The sequence below is a fragment of the Eucyclogobius newberryi genome, unplaced genomic scaffold, assembly GCF_026437365.1.
Source record: "Eucyclogobius newberryi isolate DKJ021-1_F unplaced genomic scaffold, fEucNew1.0.hap1 SCAF_3, whole genome shotgun sequence".
Classification (NCBI taxonomy): Eukaryota; Metazoa; Chordata; class Actinopteri; order Gobiiformes; family Gobiidae; genus Eucyclogobius; species Eucyclogobius newberryi.
In genome coordinates, this window is record NW_027315945.1 from 43,041,976 (window position 1) to 43,065,725 (window position 23,750).

At 45.7% G+C, this 23,750-nt stretch overlaps 1 protein-coding gene across 3 annotated transcripts in view; it reads left to right on the forward strand.

Annotated features, from left to right (window-relative positions):
* Positions 1–23,750, forward strand: part of LOC140373760 (rho guanine nucleotide exchange factor 2-like) — an 89,302-nt gene that overhangs the window by 19,889 nt on the left and 45,663 nt on the right. For all 3 annotated transcript variants that reach the window (XM_072460408.1, XM_072460406.1, XM_072460407.1), the window contains exons 8-9: positions 22,600–22,847; positions 23,300–23,425. In XM_072460408.1, the coding sequence (XP_072316509.1) occupies positions 22,600–22,847; positions 23,300–23,425 (374 nt within the window). The remainder of the gene's footprint in view (positions 1–22,599; positions 22,848–23,299; positions 23,426–23,750) is intronic.

Here is a 23,750-nt window from a genome sequence, read left to right on the forward strand (position 1 = left end):
TAGTTTAGAGCACTCTGAAGTTTAGTTTAGAACACTGAAGTTTAGTTTAGAACACTCTGAAGTTTAGTTTAGAACACTCTGAAGTTTAGAACACTGAAGTTCAGTTCCTTCATGTTCCTTCATGTTCCTTCATGTTCCTCCATGTTCCTTCATGTTCCTTCATGTTCCTCCATGTTCCTCCATGTTCCTTCATGTTCCTTCATGTTCCTCCATGTTCCTCCATGTTCCGTGTGTTCCTCCATGTTCCTCCATGTTCCTTCATGTTCCTTCATGTTCCTTCATGTTCCTTCATGTTCCTCCATGTTCCTTCATGTTCCTTCATGTTCCTCCATGTTCTTTCATGTTCCTTCATGTTCCTTCATTTTCCTTCATGTTCCTCCATGTTCCTCCATGTTCTTCCATGTTCCTCCATGTTCCTCCATGTTCCTTCATGTTCCTTCATGTTCCTCCATGTTCCGTGTGTTCCTCCATGTTCCTTCATGTTCCTTCATGTTCCTTCATGTTCCTTCATTTTCCTCCATGTTCCTCCATGTTCCTCCATGTTCCGTGTGTTCCTCCATGTTCCTCCATGTTCCGTGTGTTCCTCCATGTTCCTCCATGTTCCGTCATGTTCCTCCATGTTCCTCCATCTTCCTCCATCTTCCTCCATGTTCCTTCATTTTCCTCCATGTTCCGTCATGTTCCTCCATGTTCCTCCATCTTCCTCCATCTTTCTCCATGTTCCTTCATTTTCCGTGTGTTCCTCCATGTTCCTTCATGTTCCTTCATGTTCCTTCATGTTCCTTCATTTTCCTTCATGTTCCTCCATGTTCCTCCATCTTCCTCCATGTTCCTTCATGTTCCGTGTGTTCCTCCATGTTCCTTCATGTTCCTTCATGTTCCTTCATGTTCCTTCATGTTCCTCCATCTTCCTCCATGTTCCGTGTGTTCCTCCATGTTCCTTCATGTTCCTCCATGTTCCTCCATGTTCCTCCATGTTCCTCCATGTTCCTTCATGTTCCTTCATGTTCCTCCATGTTCCTTCATGTTCCTTCATGTTCCTCCATGTTCCTCCATCTTCCTCCATGTTCCGTGTGTTCCTCCATGTTCCTTCATGTTCCTCCATGTTCCTCCATGTTCCTCCATGTTCCTTCATTTTCCTCCATGTTCTTCCATGTTCCTTCATGTTCCTTCATGTTCCTCCATGTTCCTCCATGTTCCTCCATGTTCCTCCATGTTCCTCCATGTTCCTTCATTTTCCTCCATGTTCTTCCATGTTCCTTCATGTTCCTTCATGTTCCTTCATTTTCCTTCATGTTCCTCCATGTTCCTTCATGTTCCTTCATGTTCCTCCATGTTCCTTCATGTTCCTTCATGTTCCTCCATGTTCCTCCATCTTCCTCCATGTTCCTTCATGTTCCGTGTGTTCCTCCATGTTCCTTCATGTTCCTTCATGTTCCTTCATGTTCCTCCATCTTCCTCCATGTTCCGTGTGTTCCTCCATGTTCCTCCATGTTCCTCCATGTTCCATGTGTTCCTCCATGTTCCTTCATGTTCCTCCATGTTCCTCCATGTTCCTCCATGTTCCTCCATGTTCCTTCATGTTCCTTCATGTTCCTCCATGTTCCTTCATGTTCCTTCATGTTCCTCCATGTTCCTCCATCTTCCTCCATGTTCCGTGTGTTCCTCCATGTTCCTTCATGTTCCTCCATGTTCCTCCATGTTCCTCCATGTTCCTCCATGTTCCTTCATTTTCCTCCATGTTCTTCCATGTTCCTTCATGTTCCTTCATGTTCCTCCATGTTCCTCCATGTTCCTCCATGTTCCTCCATGTTCCTCCATGTTCCTTCATTTTCCTCCATGTTCTTCCATGTTCCTTCATGTTCCTCCATGTTCCTCCATGTTCCTTCATGTTCCTTCATGTTCCTCCATGTTCCTTCATGTTCCTTCATGTTCCTCCATGTTCCTCCATGTTCCGTGTGTTCCTCCATGTTCCTCCATGTTCCTTCATGTTCCTTCATGTTCCTCCATGTTCCTCCATGTTCCTTCATGTTCCTCCATGTTCCTCCATGTTCCTCCATCTTCCGTGTGTTCCTCCATGTTCCTTCATGTTCCTCCATGTTCCTCCATGTTCCTTCATGTTCCTTCATGTTCCTCCATGTTCCTTCATGTTCCTCCTTGTTCCTCCATTTCCCTTCATGTTCTTTCATGTTCCTCCATGTTCCTTCATGTTCCTCCATGTTCCTCCATGTTCCTTCATGTTCCTTCATTTTCCTCCATGTTCCTCCATGTTCCTCCATGTTCCGTGTGTTCCTCCATGTTCCTTCATGTTCCTTCATGTTCCTTCATTTTCCTCCATGTTCCTTCATGTTCCTCCATGTTCCTCCATGTTCCTCCATGTTCCTCCATGTTCCTTCATTTTCCTCCATGTTCCTCCATGTTCCTCCATGTTCCTTCATGTTCCTCCATGTTCCGTGTGTTCCTCGATGTTCCTCCATGTTCCTTCATGTTCCTCCATGTTCCTCCATGTTCCTTCATGTTCCTTCATGTTCCTTCATGTTCCTCCATCTTCCTCCATGTTCCGTGTGTTCCTCCATGTTCCTTCATGTTCCTCCATGTTCCTCCATGTTCCTCCATGTTCCTTCATGTTCCTTCATGTTCCTCCATGTTCCTCCATGTTCCTTCATGTTCCTTCATGTTCCTTCATGTTCCTCCATGTTCCTTCATGTTCCTTCATGTTCCTTCATGTTCTTCCATGTTCCTTCATTTTCCTCCATGTTCCTCCATGTTCCGTGTGTTCCTCCATGTTCCTCCATGTTCCGTGTGTTCCTCCATGTTCCTCCATGTTCCGTGTGTTCCTTCATGTTCCTTCATGTTCCTCCATGTTCCTTCATGTTCCTTCATTTTCCTCCATGTTCCTCCATGTTCCGTGTGTTCCTCCATGTTCCTCCATGTTCCGTGTGTTCCTTCATGTTCCTTCATGTTCCTCCATGTTCCTCCATGTTCCTTCATGTTCCTCCATGTTCCTCCATGTTCCGTGTGTTCCTCCATGTTCCTCCATGTTCCTCCATCTTCCTCCATGTTCCATGTGTTCCTCCATGTTCCTCCATGTTCCGTGTGTTCCTCCATGTTCCTTCATGTTCCTTCATTTTCCTCCATGTTCCTCCATGTTCCTCCATGTTCCGTGTGTTCCTCCATGTTCCGTGTGTTCCTCCATGTTCCTTCATGTTCCTCCATGTTCCTCCATGTTCCGTGTGTTCCTCCATGTTCCGTGTGTTCCTCCATGTTCCCTCATGTTCCTCCATGTTCCTTCATGTTCCTTCATGTTCCTCCATGTTCCTTCATGTTCCTTCATGTTCCTTCATGTTCCTCCATGTTCCGTGTGTTCCTCCAAGTTCCTCCATGTTCCTCCATGTTCCTCCATGTTCCGTGTGTTCCTCCATGTTCCTTCATGTTCCTTCATTTTCCTCCATGTTCCTCCATGTTCCTCCATGTTCCTCCATGTTCCTTCATGTTCCTCCATGTTCCTCCATGTTCCTCCATGTTCCTCCATGTTCCGTGTGTTCCTCCATGTTCCTCCATGTTCCTTCATGTTCCTTCATGTTCCTTCATTTTCCTTCATGTTCCTCCATGTTCCTCCATGTTCCTCCATGTTCCTTCATGTTCCTTCATGTTCTTCCATGTTCCTTCATGTTCCTTCATTTTCCTCCATGTTCCTCCATGTTCCTCCATGTTCCGTGTGTTCCTCCATGTTCCTTCATGTTCCTCCATCTTCCTCCATGTTACATGTGTTCCTCCATGTTCCGTGTGTTCCTCCATGTTCCTTCATGTTCCTCCATCTTCCTCCATGTTCCTTCATTTTCCTCCATGTTCCTCCATGTTCCTCCATGTTCCGTGTGTTCCTCCATGTTCCTTCATGTTCCTCCATCTTCCTCCATGTTCCTTCATTTTCCTCCATGTTCCTCCATGTTCCTCCATGTTCCTCCATGTTCTTTCATTTTCCTCCATGTTCTTCCATGTTCCTCCATGTTCCTCCATGTTCCTCCATGTTCCTCCATGTTCCGTGTGTTCCTCCATGTTCCTTCATGTTCCTTCATGTTCCTTCATGTTCCTCCATCTTCCTCCATGTTCCATGTGTTCCTCCATGTTCCTCCATGTTCCTTCATGTTCCTTCATTTTCCTCCATGTTCCTCCATGTTCCGTGTGTTCCTCCATGTTCCTTCATGTTCCTCCATGTTCCTCCATGTTCCTCCATGTTCCTCCATGTTCCGTGTGTTCCTCCATGTTCCTCCATGTTCCTTCATGTTCCTTCATGTTCCTCCATGTTCCTCCATGTTCCGTGTGTTCCTCCATGTTCCTTCATGTTCCTCCATGTTCCTCCATGTTCCTCCATGTTCCGTGTGTTCCTCCATGTTCCTTCATGTTCCTTCATGTTCCTTCATGTTCCTCCATGTTCCTCCATGTTCCTTCATGTTCCTTCATTTTCCTTCATGTTCCTCCATGTTCCTCCATGTTCCTCCATGTTCCTTCATGTTCCTTCATTTTCCTCCATGTTCCTCCATGTTCCGTGTGTTCCTCCATGTTCCTTCATGTTCCTCCATGTTCCTCCATGTTCCTCCATGTTCCTCCATGTTCCGTGTGTTCCTCCATGTTCCTCCATGTTCCTTCATGTTCCTTCATGTTCCTCCATGTTCCTCCATGTTCCGTGTGTTCCTCCATGTTCCTTCATGTTCCTCCATCTTCCTCCATGTTCCTTCATTTTCCTCCATGTTCCTCCATGTTCCTTCATGTTCCTTCATGTTCCTCCATGTTCCTCCATGTTCCGTGTGTTCCTCCATGTTCCTTCATGTTCCTCCATGTTCCTCCATGTTCCTCCATGTTCCGTGTGTTCCTCCATGTTCCTTCATGTTCCTTCATGTTCCTTCATGTTCCTCCATGTTCCTCCATGTTCCTTCATGTTCCTTCATTTTCCTTCATGTTCCTCAATGTTCCTCCATGTTCCTCCATGTTCCTCCATGTTCCTTCATGTTCCTTCATGTTCCTCCATGTTCCTCCATGTTCCTTCATGTTCCTCCATGTTCCTCCATGTTCCTCCATGTTCCGTGTGTTCCTCCATGTTCCTTCATGTTCCTTCATGTTCCTCCTTGTTCCTCCATGTTCCTCCATGTTCCTCCATGTTCCTCCATGTTCCTTCATTTTCCTCCATGTTCCTCCATGTTCCTCCATGTTCCTTCATTTTCCTCCATGTTCCTCCATGTTCCTTCATTTTCCTCCATGTTCCTCCATGTTCCTTCATTTTCCTCCATGTTCCTCCATGTTCCTTCATTTTCCTCCATGTTCCTCCATGTTCCGTGTGTTCCTCCATGTTCCTTCATGTTCCTTCATGTTCCTCCTTGTTCCTCCATGTTCCTTCATGTTCCTCCATGTTCCTCCATGTTCCTCCATGTTCCTTCATGTTCCTCCATGTTCCTCCATGTTCCTTCATTTTCCTCCATGTTCTTCCATGTTCCTCCATGTTCCTTCATTTTCCTCCATGTTCCTCCATGTTCCTCCATGTTCCTTCATTTTCCTCCATGTTCCTCCATGTTCCTTCATTTTCCTCCATGTTCCTCCATGTTCCTTCATGTTCCTCCATGTTCCTCCATGTTCCTTCATGTTCCTCCATGTTCCTCCATGTTCCGTGTGTTCCTCCATGTTCCTCCATGTTCCTTCATTTTCCTCCATGTTCCTCCATGTTCCTTCATGTTCCTCCATGTTCCTCCATGTTCCGTGTGTTCCTCCATGTTCCTTCATGTTCCTTCATTTTCCTCCATGTTCCTCCATGTTCCTTCATGTTCCTTCATTTTCCTCCATGTTCCTCCATGTTCCGTGTGTTCCTCCATGTTCCGTGTGTTCCTTCATTTTCCTCCATGTTCTTCCATGTTCCTTCATGTTCCTTCATGTTCCTTCATTTTCCTCCATGTTCCTTCATGTTCCTCCATGTTCCTCCATGTTCCGTGTGTTCCTCCATGTTCCTTCATGTTCCTCCATGTTCCTCCATGTTCCGTGTGTTCCTCCTTGTTCCTTCATTTTCCTCCATGTTCTTCCATGTTCCTCCATGTTCCTCCATGTTCCTTCATGTTCCTTCATTTTCCTCCATGTTCCTTCATGTTCCTTAATGTTCCTCCATGTTCCGTGTGTTCCTCCATGTTCCTTCATGTTCCTCCATGTTCCGTGTGTTCCTCCTTGTTCCTTCATTTTCCTCCATGTTCTTCCATGTTCCTCCATGTTCCTCCATGTTCCTTCATGTTCCTTCATTTTCCTTCATGTTCCTCCATGTTCCTCCATGTTCCTCCATGTTCCTTCATTTTCCTCCATGTTCCTCCATGTTCCGTGTGTTCCTCGATGTTCCTCCATGTTCCTTCATTTTCCTCCATGTTCCTTCATGTTCCTTCATGTTCCTTCATGTTCTTCCATGTTCCTCCATGTTCCTCCATGTTCCTTCATGTTCCTCCATGTTCCTCCATGTTCCGTGTGTTCCTCCATGTTCCGTGTGTTCCTCCATGTTCCTCCATGTTCCTCCATGTTCCTTCATGTTCCTTCATTTTCCTCCATGTTCTTCCATGTTCCTTCATGTTCCTTCATGTTCCTTCATGTTCCTTCATGTTCTTTCATGTTCCTTCATGTTCCGTGTGTTCCTCCATGTTCCTTCATGTTCCTTCATGTTCCTTCATTTTCCTCCATGTTCCTTCATGTTCCTTCATGTTCCTCCTTGTTCCTCCATGTTCCTTCATGTTCTTTCATGTTCCTTCATGTTCCGTGTGTTCCTCCATGTTCCTTCATGTTCCTTCATGTTCCTTCATGTTCCTCCATGTTCCTTCATGTTCTTCCATGTTCCTTCATGTTCTTCCATGTTCCTTCATGTTCCTTCATGTTCCTTCATGTTCCTTCATGTTCCTTCATGTTCTTCCATGTTCCTTCATGTTCCTTCATGTTCCTTCATGTTCCTCCATGTTCCTCCATGTTCCTTCATGTTCCTTCATGTTCTTTCATGTTCCTTCATGTTCCTCCATGTTCCTCCATGTTCCTTCATTTTCCTCCATGTTCCTCCATGTTCCTTCATGTTCCTCCATGTTCCTTCATGTTCCTTCATTTTCCTCCATGTTCCTCCATGTTCCTCCATGTTCCGTGTGTTCCTCCATGTTCCTCCATGTTCCGTGTGTTCCTCCATGTTCCTTCATGTTCCCTCATGTTCCTCCATGTTCCTTCATGTTCCTTCATGTTCCTCCATGTTCCTCCATGTTCCTTCATGTTCCTTCATGTTCTTTCATGTTCCTTCATGTTCCTCCATGTTCCTCCATGTTCCTTCATTTTCCTCCATGTTCCTCCATGTTCCTTCATGTTCCTCCATGTTCCTTCATGTTCCTTCATTTTCCTCCATGTTCCTCCATGTTCCTCCATGTTCCGTGTGTTCCTCCATCTTCCTCCATGTTCCGTGTGTTCCTCCATGTTCCTTCATGTTCCTTCATGTTCCTTCATTTTCCTCCATGTTCCTCCATGTTCCTCCATGTTCCTCCATGTTCCTCCATGTTCCTTCATGTTCCTTCATGTTCTTCCATGTTCCTTCATGTTCCTTCATTTTCCTCCATGTTCCTCCATGTTCCTCCATGTTCCGTGTGTTCCTCCATGTTCCTTCATGTTCCTCCATCTTCCTCCATGTTCCGTGTGTTCCTCCATGTTCCTTCATGTTCCTCCATCTTCCTCCATGTTCCTTCATTTTCCTCCATGTTCCTCCATGTTCCTCCATGTTCCTTCATGTTCCTCCATGTTCCTTCATTTTCCTTCATGTTCCTCCATGTTCCTTCATGTTCCTCCATGTTCCTTCATGTTCCTCCATGTTCCTCCATGTTCCTCCATGTTCCGTGTGTTCCTCCATGTTCCTTCATGTTCCTCCATGTTCCTCCATGTTCCTCCATCTTCCTCCATGTTCCATGTGTTCCTCCATGTTCCTCCATGTTCCTCCATGTTCCTTCATTTTCCTCCATGTTCCTCCATGTTCCGTGTGTTCCTCCATGTTCCTTCATGTTCCTCCATGTTCCTCCATGTTCCTCCATGTTCCGTGTGTTCCTCCATGTTCCTTCATGTTCCTTCATGTTCCTCCATGTTCCTCCATGTTCCTTCATGTTCCTTCATGTTCCTTCATTTTCCTCCATGTTCCTTCATGTTCCTTCATGTTCCTCCATGTTCCTCCATGTTCCGTGTGTTCCTCCATGTTCCTTCATGTTCCTCCATGTTCCTTCATGTTCCTCCATGTTCCGTGTGTTCCTCCATGTTCCTTCATGTTCCTTCATGTTCCTTCATGTTCCTTCATTTTCCTTCATGTTCCTCCATGTTCCTCCATGTTCCTCCATGTTCCTCCATGTTCCTTCATGTTCCTTCATGTTCCGTGTGTTCCTCGATGTTCCTCCATGTTCCTTCATGTTCCTCCATGTTCCTCCATGTTCCTTCATGTTCCTTCATGTTCCTTCATGTTCCTCCATCTTCCTCCATGTTCCGTGTGTTCCTCCATGTTCCTTCATGTTCCTCCATGTTCCTTCATGTTCCTCCATGTTCCTCCATGTTCCTTCATGTTCCTTCATGTTCCTCCATGTTCCTCCATGTTCCTTCATGTTCCTTCATGTTCCTTCATGTTCCTCCATGTTCCTTCATGTTCCTTCATGTTCTTCCATGTTCCTTCATTTTCCTCCATGTTCCTCCATGTTCCGTGTGTTCCTCCATGTTCCTCCATGTTCCGTGTGTTCCTCCATGTTCCTCCATGTTCCGTGTGTTCCTTCATGTTCCTTCATGTTCCTCCATGTTCCTTCATGTTCCTTCATTTTCCTCCATGTTCCTCCATGTTCCGTGTGTTCCTCCATGTTCCTCCATGTTCCGTGTGTTCCTTCATGTTCCTTCATGTTCCTCCATGTTCCTCCATGTTCCTTCATGTTCCTCCATGTTCCTCCATGTTCCGTGTGTTCCTCCATGTTCCTCCATGTTCCTCCATCTTCCTCCATGTTCCATGTGTTCCTCCATGTTCCTCCATGTTCCGTGTGTTCCTCCATGTTCCTTCATGTTCCTTCATTTTCCTCCATGTTCCTCCATGTTCCTCCATGTTCCGTGTGTTCCTCCATGTTCCGTGTGTTCCTCCATGTTCCTTCATGTTCCTCCATGTTCCTCCATGTTCCGTGTGTTCCTCCATGTTCCGTGTGTTCCTCCATGTTCCCTCATGTTCCTCCATGTTCCTTCATGTTCCTTCATGTTCCTCCATGTTCCTTCATGTTCCTTCATGTTCCTTCATGTTCCTCCATGTTCCGTGTGTTCCTCCAAGTTCCTCCATGTTCCTCCATGTTCCTCCATGTTCCGTGTGTTCCTCCATGTTCCTTCATGTTCCTTCATTTTCCTCCATGTTCCTCCATGTTCCTCCATGTTCCTCCATGTTCCTCCATGTTCCTCCATGTTCCTCCATGTTCCTTCATGTTCCTTCATGTTCCTTCATTTTCCTTCATGTTCCTCCATGTTCCTCCATGTTCCTCCATGTTCCTTCATGTTCCTTCATGTTCTTCCATGTTCCTTCATGTTCCTTCATTTTCCTCCATGTTCCTCCATGTTCCTCCATGTTCCGTGTGTTCCTCCATGTTCCTTCATGTTCCTTCATTTTCCTTCATGTTCCTCCATCTTCCTCCATGTTCCGTGTGTTCCTCCATGTTCCTTCATGTTCCTCCATCTTCCTCCACGTTCCTTCATTTTCCTCCATGTTCCTCCATGTTCCTCCATGTTCCTCCATGTTCTTTCATTTTCCTCCATGTTCTTCCATGTTCCTCCATGTTCCTCCATGTTCCTCCATGTTCCGTGTGTTCCTCCATGTTCCTTCATGTTCCTTCATGTTCCTTCATGTTCCTCCATCTTCCTCCATGTTCCATGTGTTCCTCCATGTTCCTCCATGTTCCTTCATGTTCCTTCATTTTCCTCCATGTTCCTCCATGTTCCGTGTGTTCCTCCATGTTCCTTCATGTTCCTCCATGTTCCTCCATGTTCCTCCATGTTCCTCCATGTTCCGTGTGTTCCTCCATGTTCCTCCATGTTCCTTCATGTTCCTTCATGTTCCTCCATGTTCCTCCATGTTCCGTGTGTTCCTCCATGTTCCTTCATGTTCCTCCATGTTCCTCCATGTTCCTCCATGTTCCTCCATGTTCCGTGTGTTCCTCCATGTTCCTTCATGTTCCTTCATGTTCCTTCATGTTCCTCCATGTTCCTCCATGTTCCTCCATGTTCCTTCATGTTCCTTCATTTTCCTTCATGTTCCTCCATGTTCCTCCATGTTCCTCCATGTTCCTCCATGTTCCTTCATGTTCCTTCATGTTCCTCCATGTTCCTCCATGTTCCTTCATGTTCCTCCATGTTCCTCCATGTTCCTCCATGTTCCGTGTGTTCCTCCATGTTCCTTCATTTTCCTCCATGTTCTTCCATGTTCCTCCATGTTCCTCCATGTTCCTCCATGTTCCTCCATGTTCCTTCATTTTCCTCCATGTTCCTCCATGTTCCTTCATTTTCCTCCATGTTCCTCCATGTTCCTCCATGTTCCTTCATTTTCCTCCATGTTCCTCCATGTTCCTCCATGTTCCTTCATTTTCCTCCATGTTCCTCCATGTTCCTTCATGTTCCTCCATGTTCCTCCATGTTCCGTGTGTTCCTCCATGTTCCTTCATGTTCCTTCATTTTCCTCCATGTTCCTCCATGTTCCTTCATGTTCCTTCATTTTCCTCCATGTTCCTCCATGTTCCGTGTGTTCCTCCATGTTCCTCCATGTTCTTCCATGTTCCTTCATGTTCCTTCATGTTCCTTCATTTTCCTCCATGTTCCTCCATGTTCCTTCATGTTCCTTCATTTTCCTCCATGTTCCTCCATGTTCCGTGTGTTCCTTCATTTTCCTCCATGTTCTTCCATGTTCCTTCATGTTCCTTCATGTTCCTTCATTTTCCTCCATGTTCCTTCATGTTCCTCCATGTTCCTCCATGTTCCGTGTGTTCCTCCATGTTCCTTCATGTTCCTCCATGTTCCTCCATGTTCCGTGTGTTCCTCCTTGTTCCTTCATTTTCCTCCATGTTCTTCCATGTTCCTCCATGTTCCTCCATGTTCCTTCATGTTCCTTCATTTTCCTCCATGTTCCTTCATGTTCCTTCATGTTCCTCCATGTTCCGTGTGTTCCTCCATGTTCCTTCATGTTCCTCCATGTTCCGTGTGTTCCTCCTTGTTCCTTCATTTTCCTCCATGTTCTTCCATGTTCCTCCATGTTCCTCCATGTTCCTTCATGTTCCTTCATTTTCCTTCATGTTCCTCCATGTTCCTCCATGTTCCTCCATGTTCCTTCATTTTCCTCCATGTTCCTCCATGTTCCGTGTGTTCCTCGATGTTCCTCCATGTTCCTTCATTTTCCTCCATGTTCCTTCATGTTCCTTCATGTTCCTTCATGTTCTTCCATGTTCCTCCATGTTCCTCCATGTTCCTTCATGTTCCTCCATGTTCCTCCATGTTCCGTGTGTTCCTCCATGTTCCGTGTGTTCCTCCATGTTCCTCCATGTTCCTCCATGTTCCTTCATGTTCCTTCATTTTCCTCCATGTTCTTCCATGTTCCTTCATGTTCCTTCATGTTCCTTCATGTTCCTTCATGTTCTTTCATGTTCCTTCATGTTCCGTGTGTTCCTCCATGTTCCTTCATGTTCCTTCATGTTCCTTCATTTTCCTCCATGTTCCTTCATGTTCCTTCATGTTCCTCCTTGTTCCTCCATGTTCCTTCATGTTCTTTCATGTTCCTTCATGTTCCGTGTGTTCCTCCATGTTCCTTCATGTTCCTTCATGTTCCTTCATGTTCCTCCATGTTCCTTCATGTTCTTCCATGTTCCTTCATGTTCTTCCATGTTCCTTCATGTTCCTTCATGTTCCTTCATGTTCCTTCATGTTCCTTCATGTTCTTCCATGTTCCTTCATGTTCCTTCATGTTCCTTCATGTTCCTCCATGTTCCTCCATGTTCCTTCATGTTCCTTCATGTTCTTTCATGTTCCTTCATGTTCCTCCATGTTCCTCCATGTTCCTTCATTTTCCTCCATGTTCCTCCATGTTCCTTCATGTTCCTCCATGTTCCTTCATGTTCCTTCATTTTCCTCCATGTTCCTCCATGTTCCTCCATGTTCCGTGTGTTCCTCCATGTTCCTCCATGTTCCGTGTGTTCCTCCATGTTCCTTCATGTTCCCTCATGTTCCTCCATGTTCCTTCATGTTCCTTCATGTTCCTCCATGTTCCTTCATGTTCCTTCATGTTCCTCCATGTTCCTCCATGTTCCTTCATGTTCCTTCATGTTCTTTCATGTTCCTTCATGTTCCTCCATGTTCCTCCATGTTCCTTCATTTTCCTCCATGTTCCTCCATGTTCCTTCATGTTCCTCCATGTTCCTTCATGTTCCTTCATTTTCCTCCATGTTCCTCCATGTTCCTCCATGTTCCGTGTGTTCCTCCATCTTCCTCCATGTTCCGTGTGTTCCTCCATGTTCCTTCATGTTCCTTCATGTTCCTTCATTTTCCTCCATGTTCCTCCATGTTCCTCCATGTTCCTCCATGTTCCGTGTGTTCCTCCATGTTCCTTCATGTTCCTCCATGTTCCTCCATGTTCCTTCATGTTCCTTCATGTTCTTCCATGTTCCTTCATGTTCCTTCATTTTCCTCCATGTTCCTCCATGTTCCTCCATGTTCCGTGTGTTCCTCCATGTTCCTTCATGTTCCTCCATCTTCCTCCATGTTCCGTGTGTTCCTCCATGTTCCTTCATGTTCCTCCATCTTCCTCCATGTTCCTCCATGTTCCTCCATGTTCCTTCATGTTCCTCCATGTTCCTTCATTTTCCTTCATGTTCCTCCATGTTCCTTAATGTTCCTCCATGTTCCTTCATGTTCCTCCATGTTCCTCCATGTTCCTCCATGTTCCGTGTGTTCCTCCATGTTCCTTCATGTTCCTTCATGTTCCTCCATGTTCCTTCATGTTCCTTCATGTTCCTTCATTTTCCTCCATGTTCCTTCATGTTCCTTCATGTTCCTCCATGTTCCTCCATGTTCCGTGTGTTCCTCCATGTTCCTTCATGTTCCTCCATGTTCCTCCATGTTCCTCCATGTTCCGTGTGTTCCTCCATGTTCCTTCATGTTCCTTCATGTTCCTTCATGTTCCTTCATTTTCCTTCATGTTCCTCCATGTTCCTCCATGTTCCTCCATGTTCCTCCATGTTCCTTCATGTTCCTTCATGTTCCTCCATGTTCCTCCATGTTCCGTGTGTTCCTCCATGTTCCTCCATGTTCCTTCATGTTCCTTCATGTTCCTTCATTTTCCTTCATGTTCCTCCATGTTCCTCCATGTTCCTCCATGTTCCTCCATGTTCCTTCATGTTCCTTCATGTTCCTCCATGTTCCTTCATGTTCCTCCATGTTCCTCCATGTTCCTCCATGTTCCGTGTGTTCCTCCATGTTCCTTCATGTTCCTTCATTTTCCTTCATGTTCCTCCATGTTCCTTCATGTTCTTTCATGTTCCTCCATGTTCCTTCATGTTCCTCCATGTTCCTCCATGTTCCTTCATTTTCCTCCATGTTCTTCCATGTTCCTCCATGTTCCTTCATGTTCCTTCATTTTCCTTCATGTTCCTCCATGTTCCTCCATGTTCCTCCATGTTCCGTGTGTTCCTCGATGTTCCTCCATGTTCCTTCATTTTCCTCCATGTTCCTCCATGTTCCTCCATGTTCCTTCATTTTCCTCCATGTTCCTTCATGTTCCTCCATGTTCCTCCATGTTCCGTGTGTTCCTCCATGTTCCGTGTGTTCCTCCATGTTCCTCCATGTTCCTTCATGTTCCTTCATGTTCCTTCATTTTCCTTCATGTTCCTCCATGTTCCTTCATGTTCCTCCATGTTCCTCCATGTTCCGTGTGTTCCTCCTTGTTCCTCCATTTTCCTTCATTTTCCTCCATGTTCCTTCATGTTCCTCCATGTTCCGTGTGTTCCTTCATGTTCCTTCATTTTCCTTCATGTTCCTTCATGTTCCTCCATGTTCCTCCATGTTCCTTCATGTTCCTCCTTGTTCCTCCATTTTCCTTCATTTTCCTCCATGTTCCTTCATGTTCCTCCATGTTCCGTGTGTTCCTTCATGTTCCTTCATTTTCCTTCATGTTCCTTCATGTTCCTCCATGTTCCTCCATGTTCCTTCATTTTCCTCCATGTTCCTCCATGTTCCGTGTGTTCCTCGATGTTCCTCCATGTTCCTTCATGTTCCTCCATGTTCCTTCATTTTCCTCCATGTTCCTCCATGTTCCTTCATGTTCCTTCATGTTCCTTCATGTTCCTTCATGTTCTTCCATGTTCCTCCATGTTCCTCCATGTTCCTTCATGTTCCTCCATGTTCCTCCATGTTCTTCCATGTTCCTCCATGTTCCTTCATTTTCCTCCATGTTCCTCCATGTTCCTCCATGTTCCGTGTGTTCCTCCATGTTCCTCCATGTTCCTCCATGTTCCTTCATGTTCCTTCATTTTCCTCCATGTTCCTCCATGTTCCTCCATGTTCCGTGTGTTCCTCCATGTTCCTCCATGTTCCGTGTGTTCCTCCATGTTCCTTCATGTTCCCTCATGTTCCTCCATGTTCCTTCATGTTCCTTCATGTTCCTCCATGTTCCTTCATGTTCCTTCATGTTCCTCCATGTTCCTCCATGTTCCTTCATGTTCCTTCATGTTCTTTCATGTTCCTTCATGTTCCTCCATGTTCCTCCATGTTCCTTCATTTTCCTCCATGTTCCTCCATGTTCCTTCATGTTCCTCCATGTTCCTTCATGTTCCTTCATTTTCCTCCATGTTCCTCCATGTTCCTCCATGTTCCGTGTGTTCCTCCATCTTCCTCCATGTTCCGTGTGTTCCTCCATGTTCCTTCATGTTCCTTCATGTTCCTTCATTTTCCTCCATGTTCCTCCATGTTCCTCCATGTTCCTCCATGTTCCTCCATGTTCCGTGTGTTCCTCCATGTTCCTTCATGTTCCTCCATGTTCCTCCATGTTCCTTCATGTTCCTTCATGTTCTTCCATGTTCCTTCATGTTCCTTCATTTTCCTCCATGTTCCTCCATGTTCCTCCATGTTCCGTGTGTTCCTCCATGTTCCTTCATGTTCCTCCATCTTCCTCCATGTTCCGTGTGTTCCTCCATGTTCCTTCATGTTCCTCCATCTTCCTCCATGTTCCTTCATTTTCCTCCATGTTCCTCCATGTTCCTCCATGTTCCTTCATGTTCCTCCATGTTCCTTCATTTTCCTTCATGTTCCTCCATGTTCCTTCATGTTCCTCCATGTTCCTTCATGTTCCTCCATGTTCCTCCATGTTCCTCCATGTTCCGTGTGTTCCTCCATGTTCCTTCATGTTCCTCCATGTTCCTCCATCTTCCTCCATCTTCCTCCATGTTCCATGTGTTCCTCCATGTTCCTCCATGTTCCTCCATGTTCCTTCATTTTCCTCCATGTTCCTCCATGTTCCGTGTGTTCCTCCATGTTCCTTCATGTTCCTCCATGTTCCTCCATGTTCCTCCATGTTCCGTGTGTTCCTCCATGTTCCTTCATGTTCCTTCATGTTCCTCCATGTTCCTTCATGTTCCTTCATGTTCCTTCATTTTCCTCCATGTTCCTTCATGTTCCTTCATGTTCCTCCATGTTCCTCCATGTTCCGTGTGTTCCTCCATGTTCCTTCATGTTCCTCCATGTTCCTCCATGTTCCTCCATGTTCCGTGTGTTCCTCCATGTTCCTTCATGTTCCTTCATGTTCCTTCATGTTCCTTCATTTTCCTTCATGTTCCTCCATGTTCCTCCATGTTCCTCCATGTTCCTCCATGTTCCTTCATGTTCCTCCATGTTCCTTCATGTTCCTCCATGTTCCTCCATGTTCCTCCATGTTCCGTGTGTTCCTCCATGTTCCTTCATGTTCCTTCATTTTCCTTCATGTTCCTCCATGTTCCTTCATGTTCTTTCATGTTCCTCCATGTTCCTTCATGTTCCTCCATGTTCCTCCATGTTCCTTCATTTTCCTCCATGTTCTTCCATGTTCCTCCATGTTCCTTCATGTTCCTTCATTTTCCTTCATGTTCCTCCATGTTCCTCCATGTTCCTCCATGTTCCGTGTGTTCCTCGATGTTCCTCCATGTTCCTTCATTTTCCTCCATGTTCCTCCATGTTCCTCCATGTTCCTTCATTTTCCTCCATGTTCCTCCATGTTCCTTCATGTTCCTCCATGTTCCTCCATGTTCCGTGTGTTCCTCCATGTTCCTTCATGTTCCTTCATTTTCCTCCATGTTCCTCCATGTTCCGTGTGTTCCTCCATGTTCCGTGTGTTCCTCCATGTTCCTCCATGTTCCTTCATGTTCCTTCATGTTCCTTCATTTTCCTTCATGTTCCTCCATGTTCCTTCATGTTCCTCCATGTTCCTCCATGTTCCGTGTGTTCCTCCTTGTTCCTCCATTTTCCTTCATTTTCCTCCATGTTCCTTCATGTTCCTCCTTGTTCCTCCATTTTCCTTCATTTTCCTCCATGTTCCTTCATGTTCCTCCATGTTCCGTGTGTTCCTTCATGTTCCTTCATTTTCCTTCATGTTCCTCCATGTTCCTCCATGTTCCTCCATGTTCCTTCATTTTCCTCCATGTTCCTCCATGTTTTGTGTGTTCCTCGATGTTCCTCCATGTTCCTTCATGTTCCTCCATGTTCCTTCATTTTCCTCCATGTTCCTCCATGTTCCTTCATGTTCCTTCATGTTCCTTCATGTTCCTTCATGTTCTTCCATGTTCCTCCATGTTCCTCCATGTTCCTTCATGTTCCTTCATTTTCCTCCATGTTCTTCCATGTTCCTCCATGTTCCTTCATTTTCCTCCATGTTCCTCCATGTTCCTCCATGTTCCGTGTGTTCCTCCATGTTCCTCCATGTTCCTCCATGTTCCTTCATGTTCCTTCATTTTCCTTCATGTTCCTTCATGTTCTTTCATGTTCCTTCATGTTCCGTGTGTTCCTCCATGTTCCTCCATGTTCCTTCATTTTCCTTCATGTTCCTCCATGTTCCTCCATGTTCCTCCATGTTCCGTGTGTTCCTCCATGTTCCTCCATGTTCCTTCATGTTCCTTCATTTTCCTTCATGTTCCTCCATGTTCCTCCATGTTCCTCCATGTTCCGTGTGTTCCTCCATGTTCCTTCATGTTCCTTCATGTTCTTTCATGTTCCTCCATGTTCCTCCATGTTCCTTCATGTTCCTTCATTTTCCTTCATGTTCCTTCATGTTCTTTCATGTTCCTTCATGTTCCGTGTGTTCCTCCATGTTCCTCCATGTTCCTCCATGTTCCTTCATGTTCCTCCATGTTCCTCCATGTTCCTCCATGTTCCGTGTGTTCCTCCATGTTCCTCCATGTTCCTTCATGTTCCTTCATTTTCCTTCATGTTCCTCCATGTTCCTCCATGTTCCTTCATGTTCCTTCATGTTCCTTCATGTTCCTTCATGTTCCTCCATGTTCCTCCATGTTCCTTCATGTTCCTTCATTTTCCTTCATGTTCCTCCATGTTCCTCCATGTTCCGTGTGTTCCTCCATGTTCCTTCATGTTCCTTCATGTTCCTTCATTTTCCTCCATGTTCCTCCATGTTCCTTCATGTTCCTCCATGTTCCTTCATGTTCCTTCATGTTCCTTCATGTTCCTTCATGTTCCTCCATGTTCCTTCATGTTCTTCCATGTTCCTTCATGTTCCTCCATGTTCCTTCATGTTCCTCCATGTTCCTCCATGTTCCGTGTGTTCCTCCATGTTCTTTCATGTTCCTTCATGTTCCTCCATGTTCCTCCATGTTCCTTCATGTTCCTCCATGTTCCTCCATGTTCCGTGTGTTCCTCCATGTTCCTCCATGTTCCGTGTGTTCCTCCATGTTCCTTCATTTTCCTCCATGTTCCTCCATGTTCCTTCATGTTCCTCCATGTTCCTCCATGTTCCGTGTGTTCCTCCATGTTCCTTCATGTTCCTTCATTTTCCTCCATGTTCTTCCATGTTCCTTCATGTTCCTTCATGTTCTTCCATGTTCCTTCATGTTCCTTCATGTTCCTCCATGTTCCTCCATGTTCCTTCATGTTCCTTCATGTTCTTCCATGTTCCTTCATGTTCCTTCATGTTCTTCCATGTTCCTTCATGTTCTTTCATGTTCCTCCATGTTCCTCCATGTTCCGTGTGTTCCTCCATGTTCCTTCATGTTCCTTCATGTTCCTTCATGTTCCTCCATGTTCCTCCATGTTCCTTCATGTTCCTTCATGTTCCTCCATGTTCCTTCATGTTCCTTCATGTTCCTCCATGTTCCTTCATGTTCCTCCATGTTCCTTCATGTTCCTTCATTTTCCTCCATGTTCTTCCATGTTCCTTCATGTTCTTTCATGTTCCTCCATGTTCCTTCATGTTCCTTCATGTTCCTCCATGTTCCTTCATGTTCCTTCATTTTCCTCCATGTTCCTCCATGTTCCTCCATGTTCCTCCATGTTCCGTGTGTTCCTCCATGTTCCTCCATGTTCCTTCATGTTCCTTCATTTTCCTTCATGTTCCTCCATGTTCCTCCATGTTCCTCCATGTTCCGTGTGTTCCTCCATGTTCCTCCATGTTCCTTCATGTTCTTTCATGTTCCTTCATGTTCCGTGTGTTCCTCCATGTTCCTTCATGTTCCTTCATGTTCCTTCATGTTCCTTCATGTTCCTTCATGTTCCTTCATGTTCTTTCATGTTCCTTCATGTTCCGTGTGTTCCTCCATGTTCCTTCATGTTCCTTCATGTTCCTTCATGTTCCTTCATGTTCCTCCATGTTCCTCCATGTTCCTTCATGTTCCTTCATTTTCCTTCATGTTCCTCCATGTTCCTCCATGTTCCGTGTGTTCCTCCATGTTCCTTCATGTTCCTTCATGTTCCTCCATGTTCCTTCATGTTCTTCCATGTTCCTTCATGTTCCTCCATGTTCCTTCATGTTCCTCCATGTTCCTCCATGTTCCGTGTGTTCCTCCATGTTCTTTCATGTTCCTTCATGTTCCTCCATGTTCCTCCATGTTCCTTCATTTTCCTCCATGTTCCTCCATGTTCCTTCATGTTCCTCCATGTTCCTCCATGTTCCGTGTGTTCCTCCATGTTCTTTCATGTTCCTTCATGTTCCTCCATGTTCCTTCATGTTCCTCCATGTTCCTTCATGTTCCTTCATGTTCCTCCATGTTCCTCCATGTTCCTTCATTTTCCTCCATGTTCCTCCATGTTCCTCCATGTTCCTTCATTTTCCTCCATGTTCCTCCATGTTCCTTCATGTTCCTCCATGTTCCTCCATGTTCCGTGTGTTCCTCCATGTTCCTTCATGTTCCTTCATTTTCCTCCATGTTCTTCCATGTTCCTTCATGTTCTTTCATGTTCCTCCATGTTCCTCCATGTTCCGTGTGTTCCTCCATGTTCCTTCATGTTCCTTCATTTTCCTCCATGTTCTTCCATGTTCCTTCATGTTCCTTCATGTTCTTCCATGTTCCTTCATGTTCCTTCATGTTCCTCCATGTTCCTCCATGTTCCTTCATGTTCCTTCATGTTCTTCCATGTTCCTTCATGTTCCTTCATGTTCTTCCATGTTCCTTCATGTTCTTTCATGTTCCTCCATGTTCCTCCATGTTCCGTGTGTTCCTCCATGTTCCTTCATGTTCCTTCATGTTCCTTCATGTTCCTCCATGTTCCTCCATGTTCCTTCATGTTCCTTCATGTTCCTCCATGTTCCTTCATGTTCCTTCATGTTCCTCCATGTTCCTTCATGTTCCTCCATGTTCCTTCATGTTCCTCCATGTTCCTTCATGTTCCTCCATGTTCCTTCATGTTCCTTCATTTTCCTCCATGTTCTTCCATGTTCCTTCATGTTCTTTCATGTTCCTCCATGTTCCTTCATGTTCCTTCATGTTCCTCCATGTTCCGTGTGTTCCTCCATGTTCCTCCATGTTCCTTCATGTTCCTTCATGTTCCTCCATGTTCCTTCATGTTCCTCCATGTTCTTCCATGTTCCTTCATGTTCTTTCATGTTCCTCCATGTTCCTTCATGTTCCTTCATGTTCCTCCATGTTCCGTGTGTTCCTCCATGTTCCTCCATGTTCCTTCATGTTCCTTCATGTTCCTCCATGTTCCTTCATGTTCCTCCATGTTCCTTCATGTTCTTTCATGTTCCTCCATGTTCCTTCATGTTCCTTCATTTTCCTCCATGTTCTTCCATGTTCCTTCATGTTCCTTCATGTTCCTCCATGTTCCTCCATGTTCCTTCATTTTCCTCCATGTTCCTCCATGTTCCTTCATGTTCCTCCATGTTCCTCCATGTTCCGTGTGTTCCTCCATGTTCCTTCATGTTCCTTCATTTTCCTCCATGTTCTTCCATGTTCCTTCATGTTCCTTCATTTTCCTCCATGTTCTTCCATGTTCCTTCATGTTCCTTCATGTTCTTCCATGTTCCTTCATGTTCTTTCATGTTCCTCCATGTTCCTCCATGTTCCGTGTGTTCCTCCATGTTCCTTCATGTTCCTTCATGTTCCTCCATGTTCCTCCATGTTCCTTCATGTTCCTTCATGTTCTTTCATGTTCCTTCATGTTCCTCCATGTTCCTTCATTTTCCTCCATGTTCTTCCATGTTCCTTCATGTTCCTTCATGTTCCTCCATGTTCTTCCATGTTCCTCCATGTTCCTCCATGTTCCGTGTGTTCCTCCATGTTCCTCCATGTTCCTTCATGTTCCTCCATGTTCCTCCATGTTCCGTGTGTTCCTCCATGTTCCTTCATGTTCCTTCATTTTCCTCCATGTTCTTCCATGTTCCTTCATGTTCCTCCATGTTCCTCCATGTTCCTTCATGTTCCTTCATGTTCCTCCATGTTCCTTCATGTTCCTCCATGTTCCTCCATGTTCCTTCATGTTCCTCCATGTTCCTCCATGTTCCTCCATGTTCCGTGTGTTCCTCCATGTTCCTTCATGTTCCTTCATGTTCTTCCATGTTCCTTCATGTTCTTTCATGTTCCTCCATGTTCCGTGTGTTCCTCCATGTTCCTTCATGATCCTTCATGTTCCTCCATGTTCCTCCATGTTCCGTGTGTTCCTCCATGTTCCTTCATGTTCCTTCATGTTCCTTCATGTTCCTCCATGTTCCTCCATGTTCCTTCATGTTCCTCCATGTTCCGTGTGTTCCTCCATGTTCCTCCATGTTCCTTCATGTTCCTCCATGTTCCTCCATGTTCCGTGTGTTCCTCCATGTTCCTCCATGTTCCTTCATGTTCCTCCATGTTCCTCCATGTTCCGTGTGTTCCTCCATGTTCCTTCATGTTCCTTCATTTTCCTCCATGTTCTTCCATGTTCCTTCATGTTCCTTCATGTTCCTTCATGTTCCTTCATGTTCCTCCATGTTCCTCCATGTTCCTTCATGTTCCTTCATGTTCTTTCATGTTCCTTCATGTTCCTCCATGTTCCTTCATTTTCCTCCATGTTCTTCCATGTTCCTTCATGTTCCTTCATGTTCTTTCATGTTCCTTCATGTTCCTCCATGTTCCTTCATGTTCCTCCATGTTCTTCCATGTTCCTCCATGTTCCTCCATGTTCCGTGTGTTCCTCCATGTTCCTCCATGTTCCTTCATGTTCCTCCATGTTCCTCCATGTTCCGTGTGTTCCTCCATGTTCCTTCATGTTCCTTCATGTTCCTTCATGTTCTTCCATGTTCCTTCATGTTCCTTCATGTTCCTCCATGTTCCTCCATGTTCCGTGTGTTCCTCCATGTTCCTTCATGTTCCTTCATTTTCCTCCATGTTCTTCCATGTTCCTTCATGTTCCTTCATGTTCCTTCATGTTCCTCCATGTTCCTCCATGTTCCTTCATGTTCCTTCATGTTCTTTCATGTTCCTTCATGTTCCTCCATGTTCCTTCATGTTCCTTCATGTTCCTTCATGTTCCTTCATGTTCTTCCATGTTCCTTCATGTTCCTTCATGTTCCTTCATGTTCCTTCATGTTCCTTCATGTTCCTTCATTTTCCTCCATGTTCTTCCATGTTCCTTCATGTTCCTTCATGTTCCTTCATGTTCCTCCATGTTCCTCCATGTTCCTTCATGTTCCTTCATGTTCTTTCATGTTCCTTCATGTTCCTCCATGTTCCTTCATGTTCCTTCATGTTCCTTCATGTTCCTTCATGTTCTTCCATGTTCCTTCATGTTCCTTCATGTTCCTTCATGTTCCTTCATGTTCCTTCATGTTCCTTCATGTTCTTCCATGTTCCTTCATGTTCCTTCATGTTCCTTCATGTTCCTTCATGTTCCTTCATGTTCTTCCATGTTCCTTCATGTTCCTTCATGTTCCTTCATGTTCCTTCATGTTCCTTCATGTTCTTTCATGTTCCTTCATGTTCCTCCATGTTCCTTCATGTTCCTTCATGTTCTTCCATGTTCCTTCATGTTCCTTCATGTTCCTTCATGTTCCTTCATGTTCCTTCATGTTCTTCCATGTTCCTTCATGTTCCTTCATGTTCCTTCATGTTCCTCCATGTTCCGTGTGTTCAGAGCTGATGCAGACGGAGCTCCATCACGTCCGCACACTGCGCATCATGGAGCTGTTCCGCAGAGGGATGCTGGAGGAGGTGCAGCTGGAGCCGGGTCTGGTTCATTCTCTGTTCCCGGTTTTGGATCAGCTTCTGGAGCTTCACTCGCCGTTTCTCCAGTCGCTGCTTCAGAGACGAGAGGCGGGGCTTCAGGAAGGAAGCTACAACAATTACACCATTCAGAGCCTGGGCGACCTGCTCGTCAAACAGGTCAGAGCCAAACTATTATTATTATGATTTATAGAGTGCTGACCGAAGGAGCTCCAGTCAGGCTGGTGCCCCTCGGGCTCCTTCAGTCAGGCTGGTGCCCCTCGCAGCTCCTTCAGTCAGGCTGGTGCCCCTCGCAGCTCCTTCAGTCAGGCTGGTGCCCCTCGCAGCTCCTTCAGTCAGGCTGGTGCCCCTCGGGCTCCTTCAGTCAGGCTGGTGCCCCTCGGGCTCCTTCAGTCAGGCTGGTGCCCCTCGCAGCTCCTTCAGTCAGGCTGGTGCCCCTCGCAGCTCCTTCAGTCAGGCTGGTGCCCCTCGCAGCTCCTTCAGTCAGGCTGGTGCCCCTCGCAGCTCCTTCAGTCAGGCTGGTGCCCCTCGCAGCTCCTTCAGTCAGGCTGGTGCCCCTGGTCCTGGTCCTGGTCCTGGTCTGGGTCTCATGATCTTTCATGTTTCTGCAGTTTTCTGGGTCAAACGCTGACGAGCTGAAGAACGTCTACTCTGAGTTCTGCAGTCGTCATCCTAAAGCGGTGCAGCTCTACAAAGAAGTGTTAGCGCGCGACCGCCGCCTGCAGCAGTTCATCCGGGTACGACACACTTCACTTACCCTAACCCTTCAGCAGTTCATCCGGGTACGACACACTTCACTTACCCTAACCCTGCAGCAGTTCATCCGGGTACGACACACTTCACTTACCCTAACCCTGCAGCAGTTCATCCGGGTACGACACACTTCACTTACCCTAACCCTGCAGCAGTTCATTCGGGTACGACACACTTCACTTACCCTAACCCTGCAGCAGTTCATCCGGGTACGACACACTTCACTTACCCTAACCCTGCAGCAGTTCATTCGGGTACGACACACTTCACTTACCCTAACCCTGCAGCAGTTCATCCGGGTACGACACA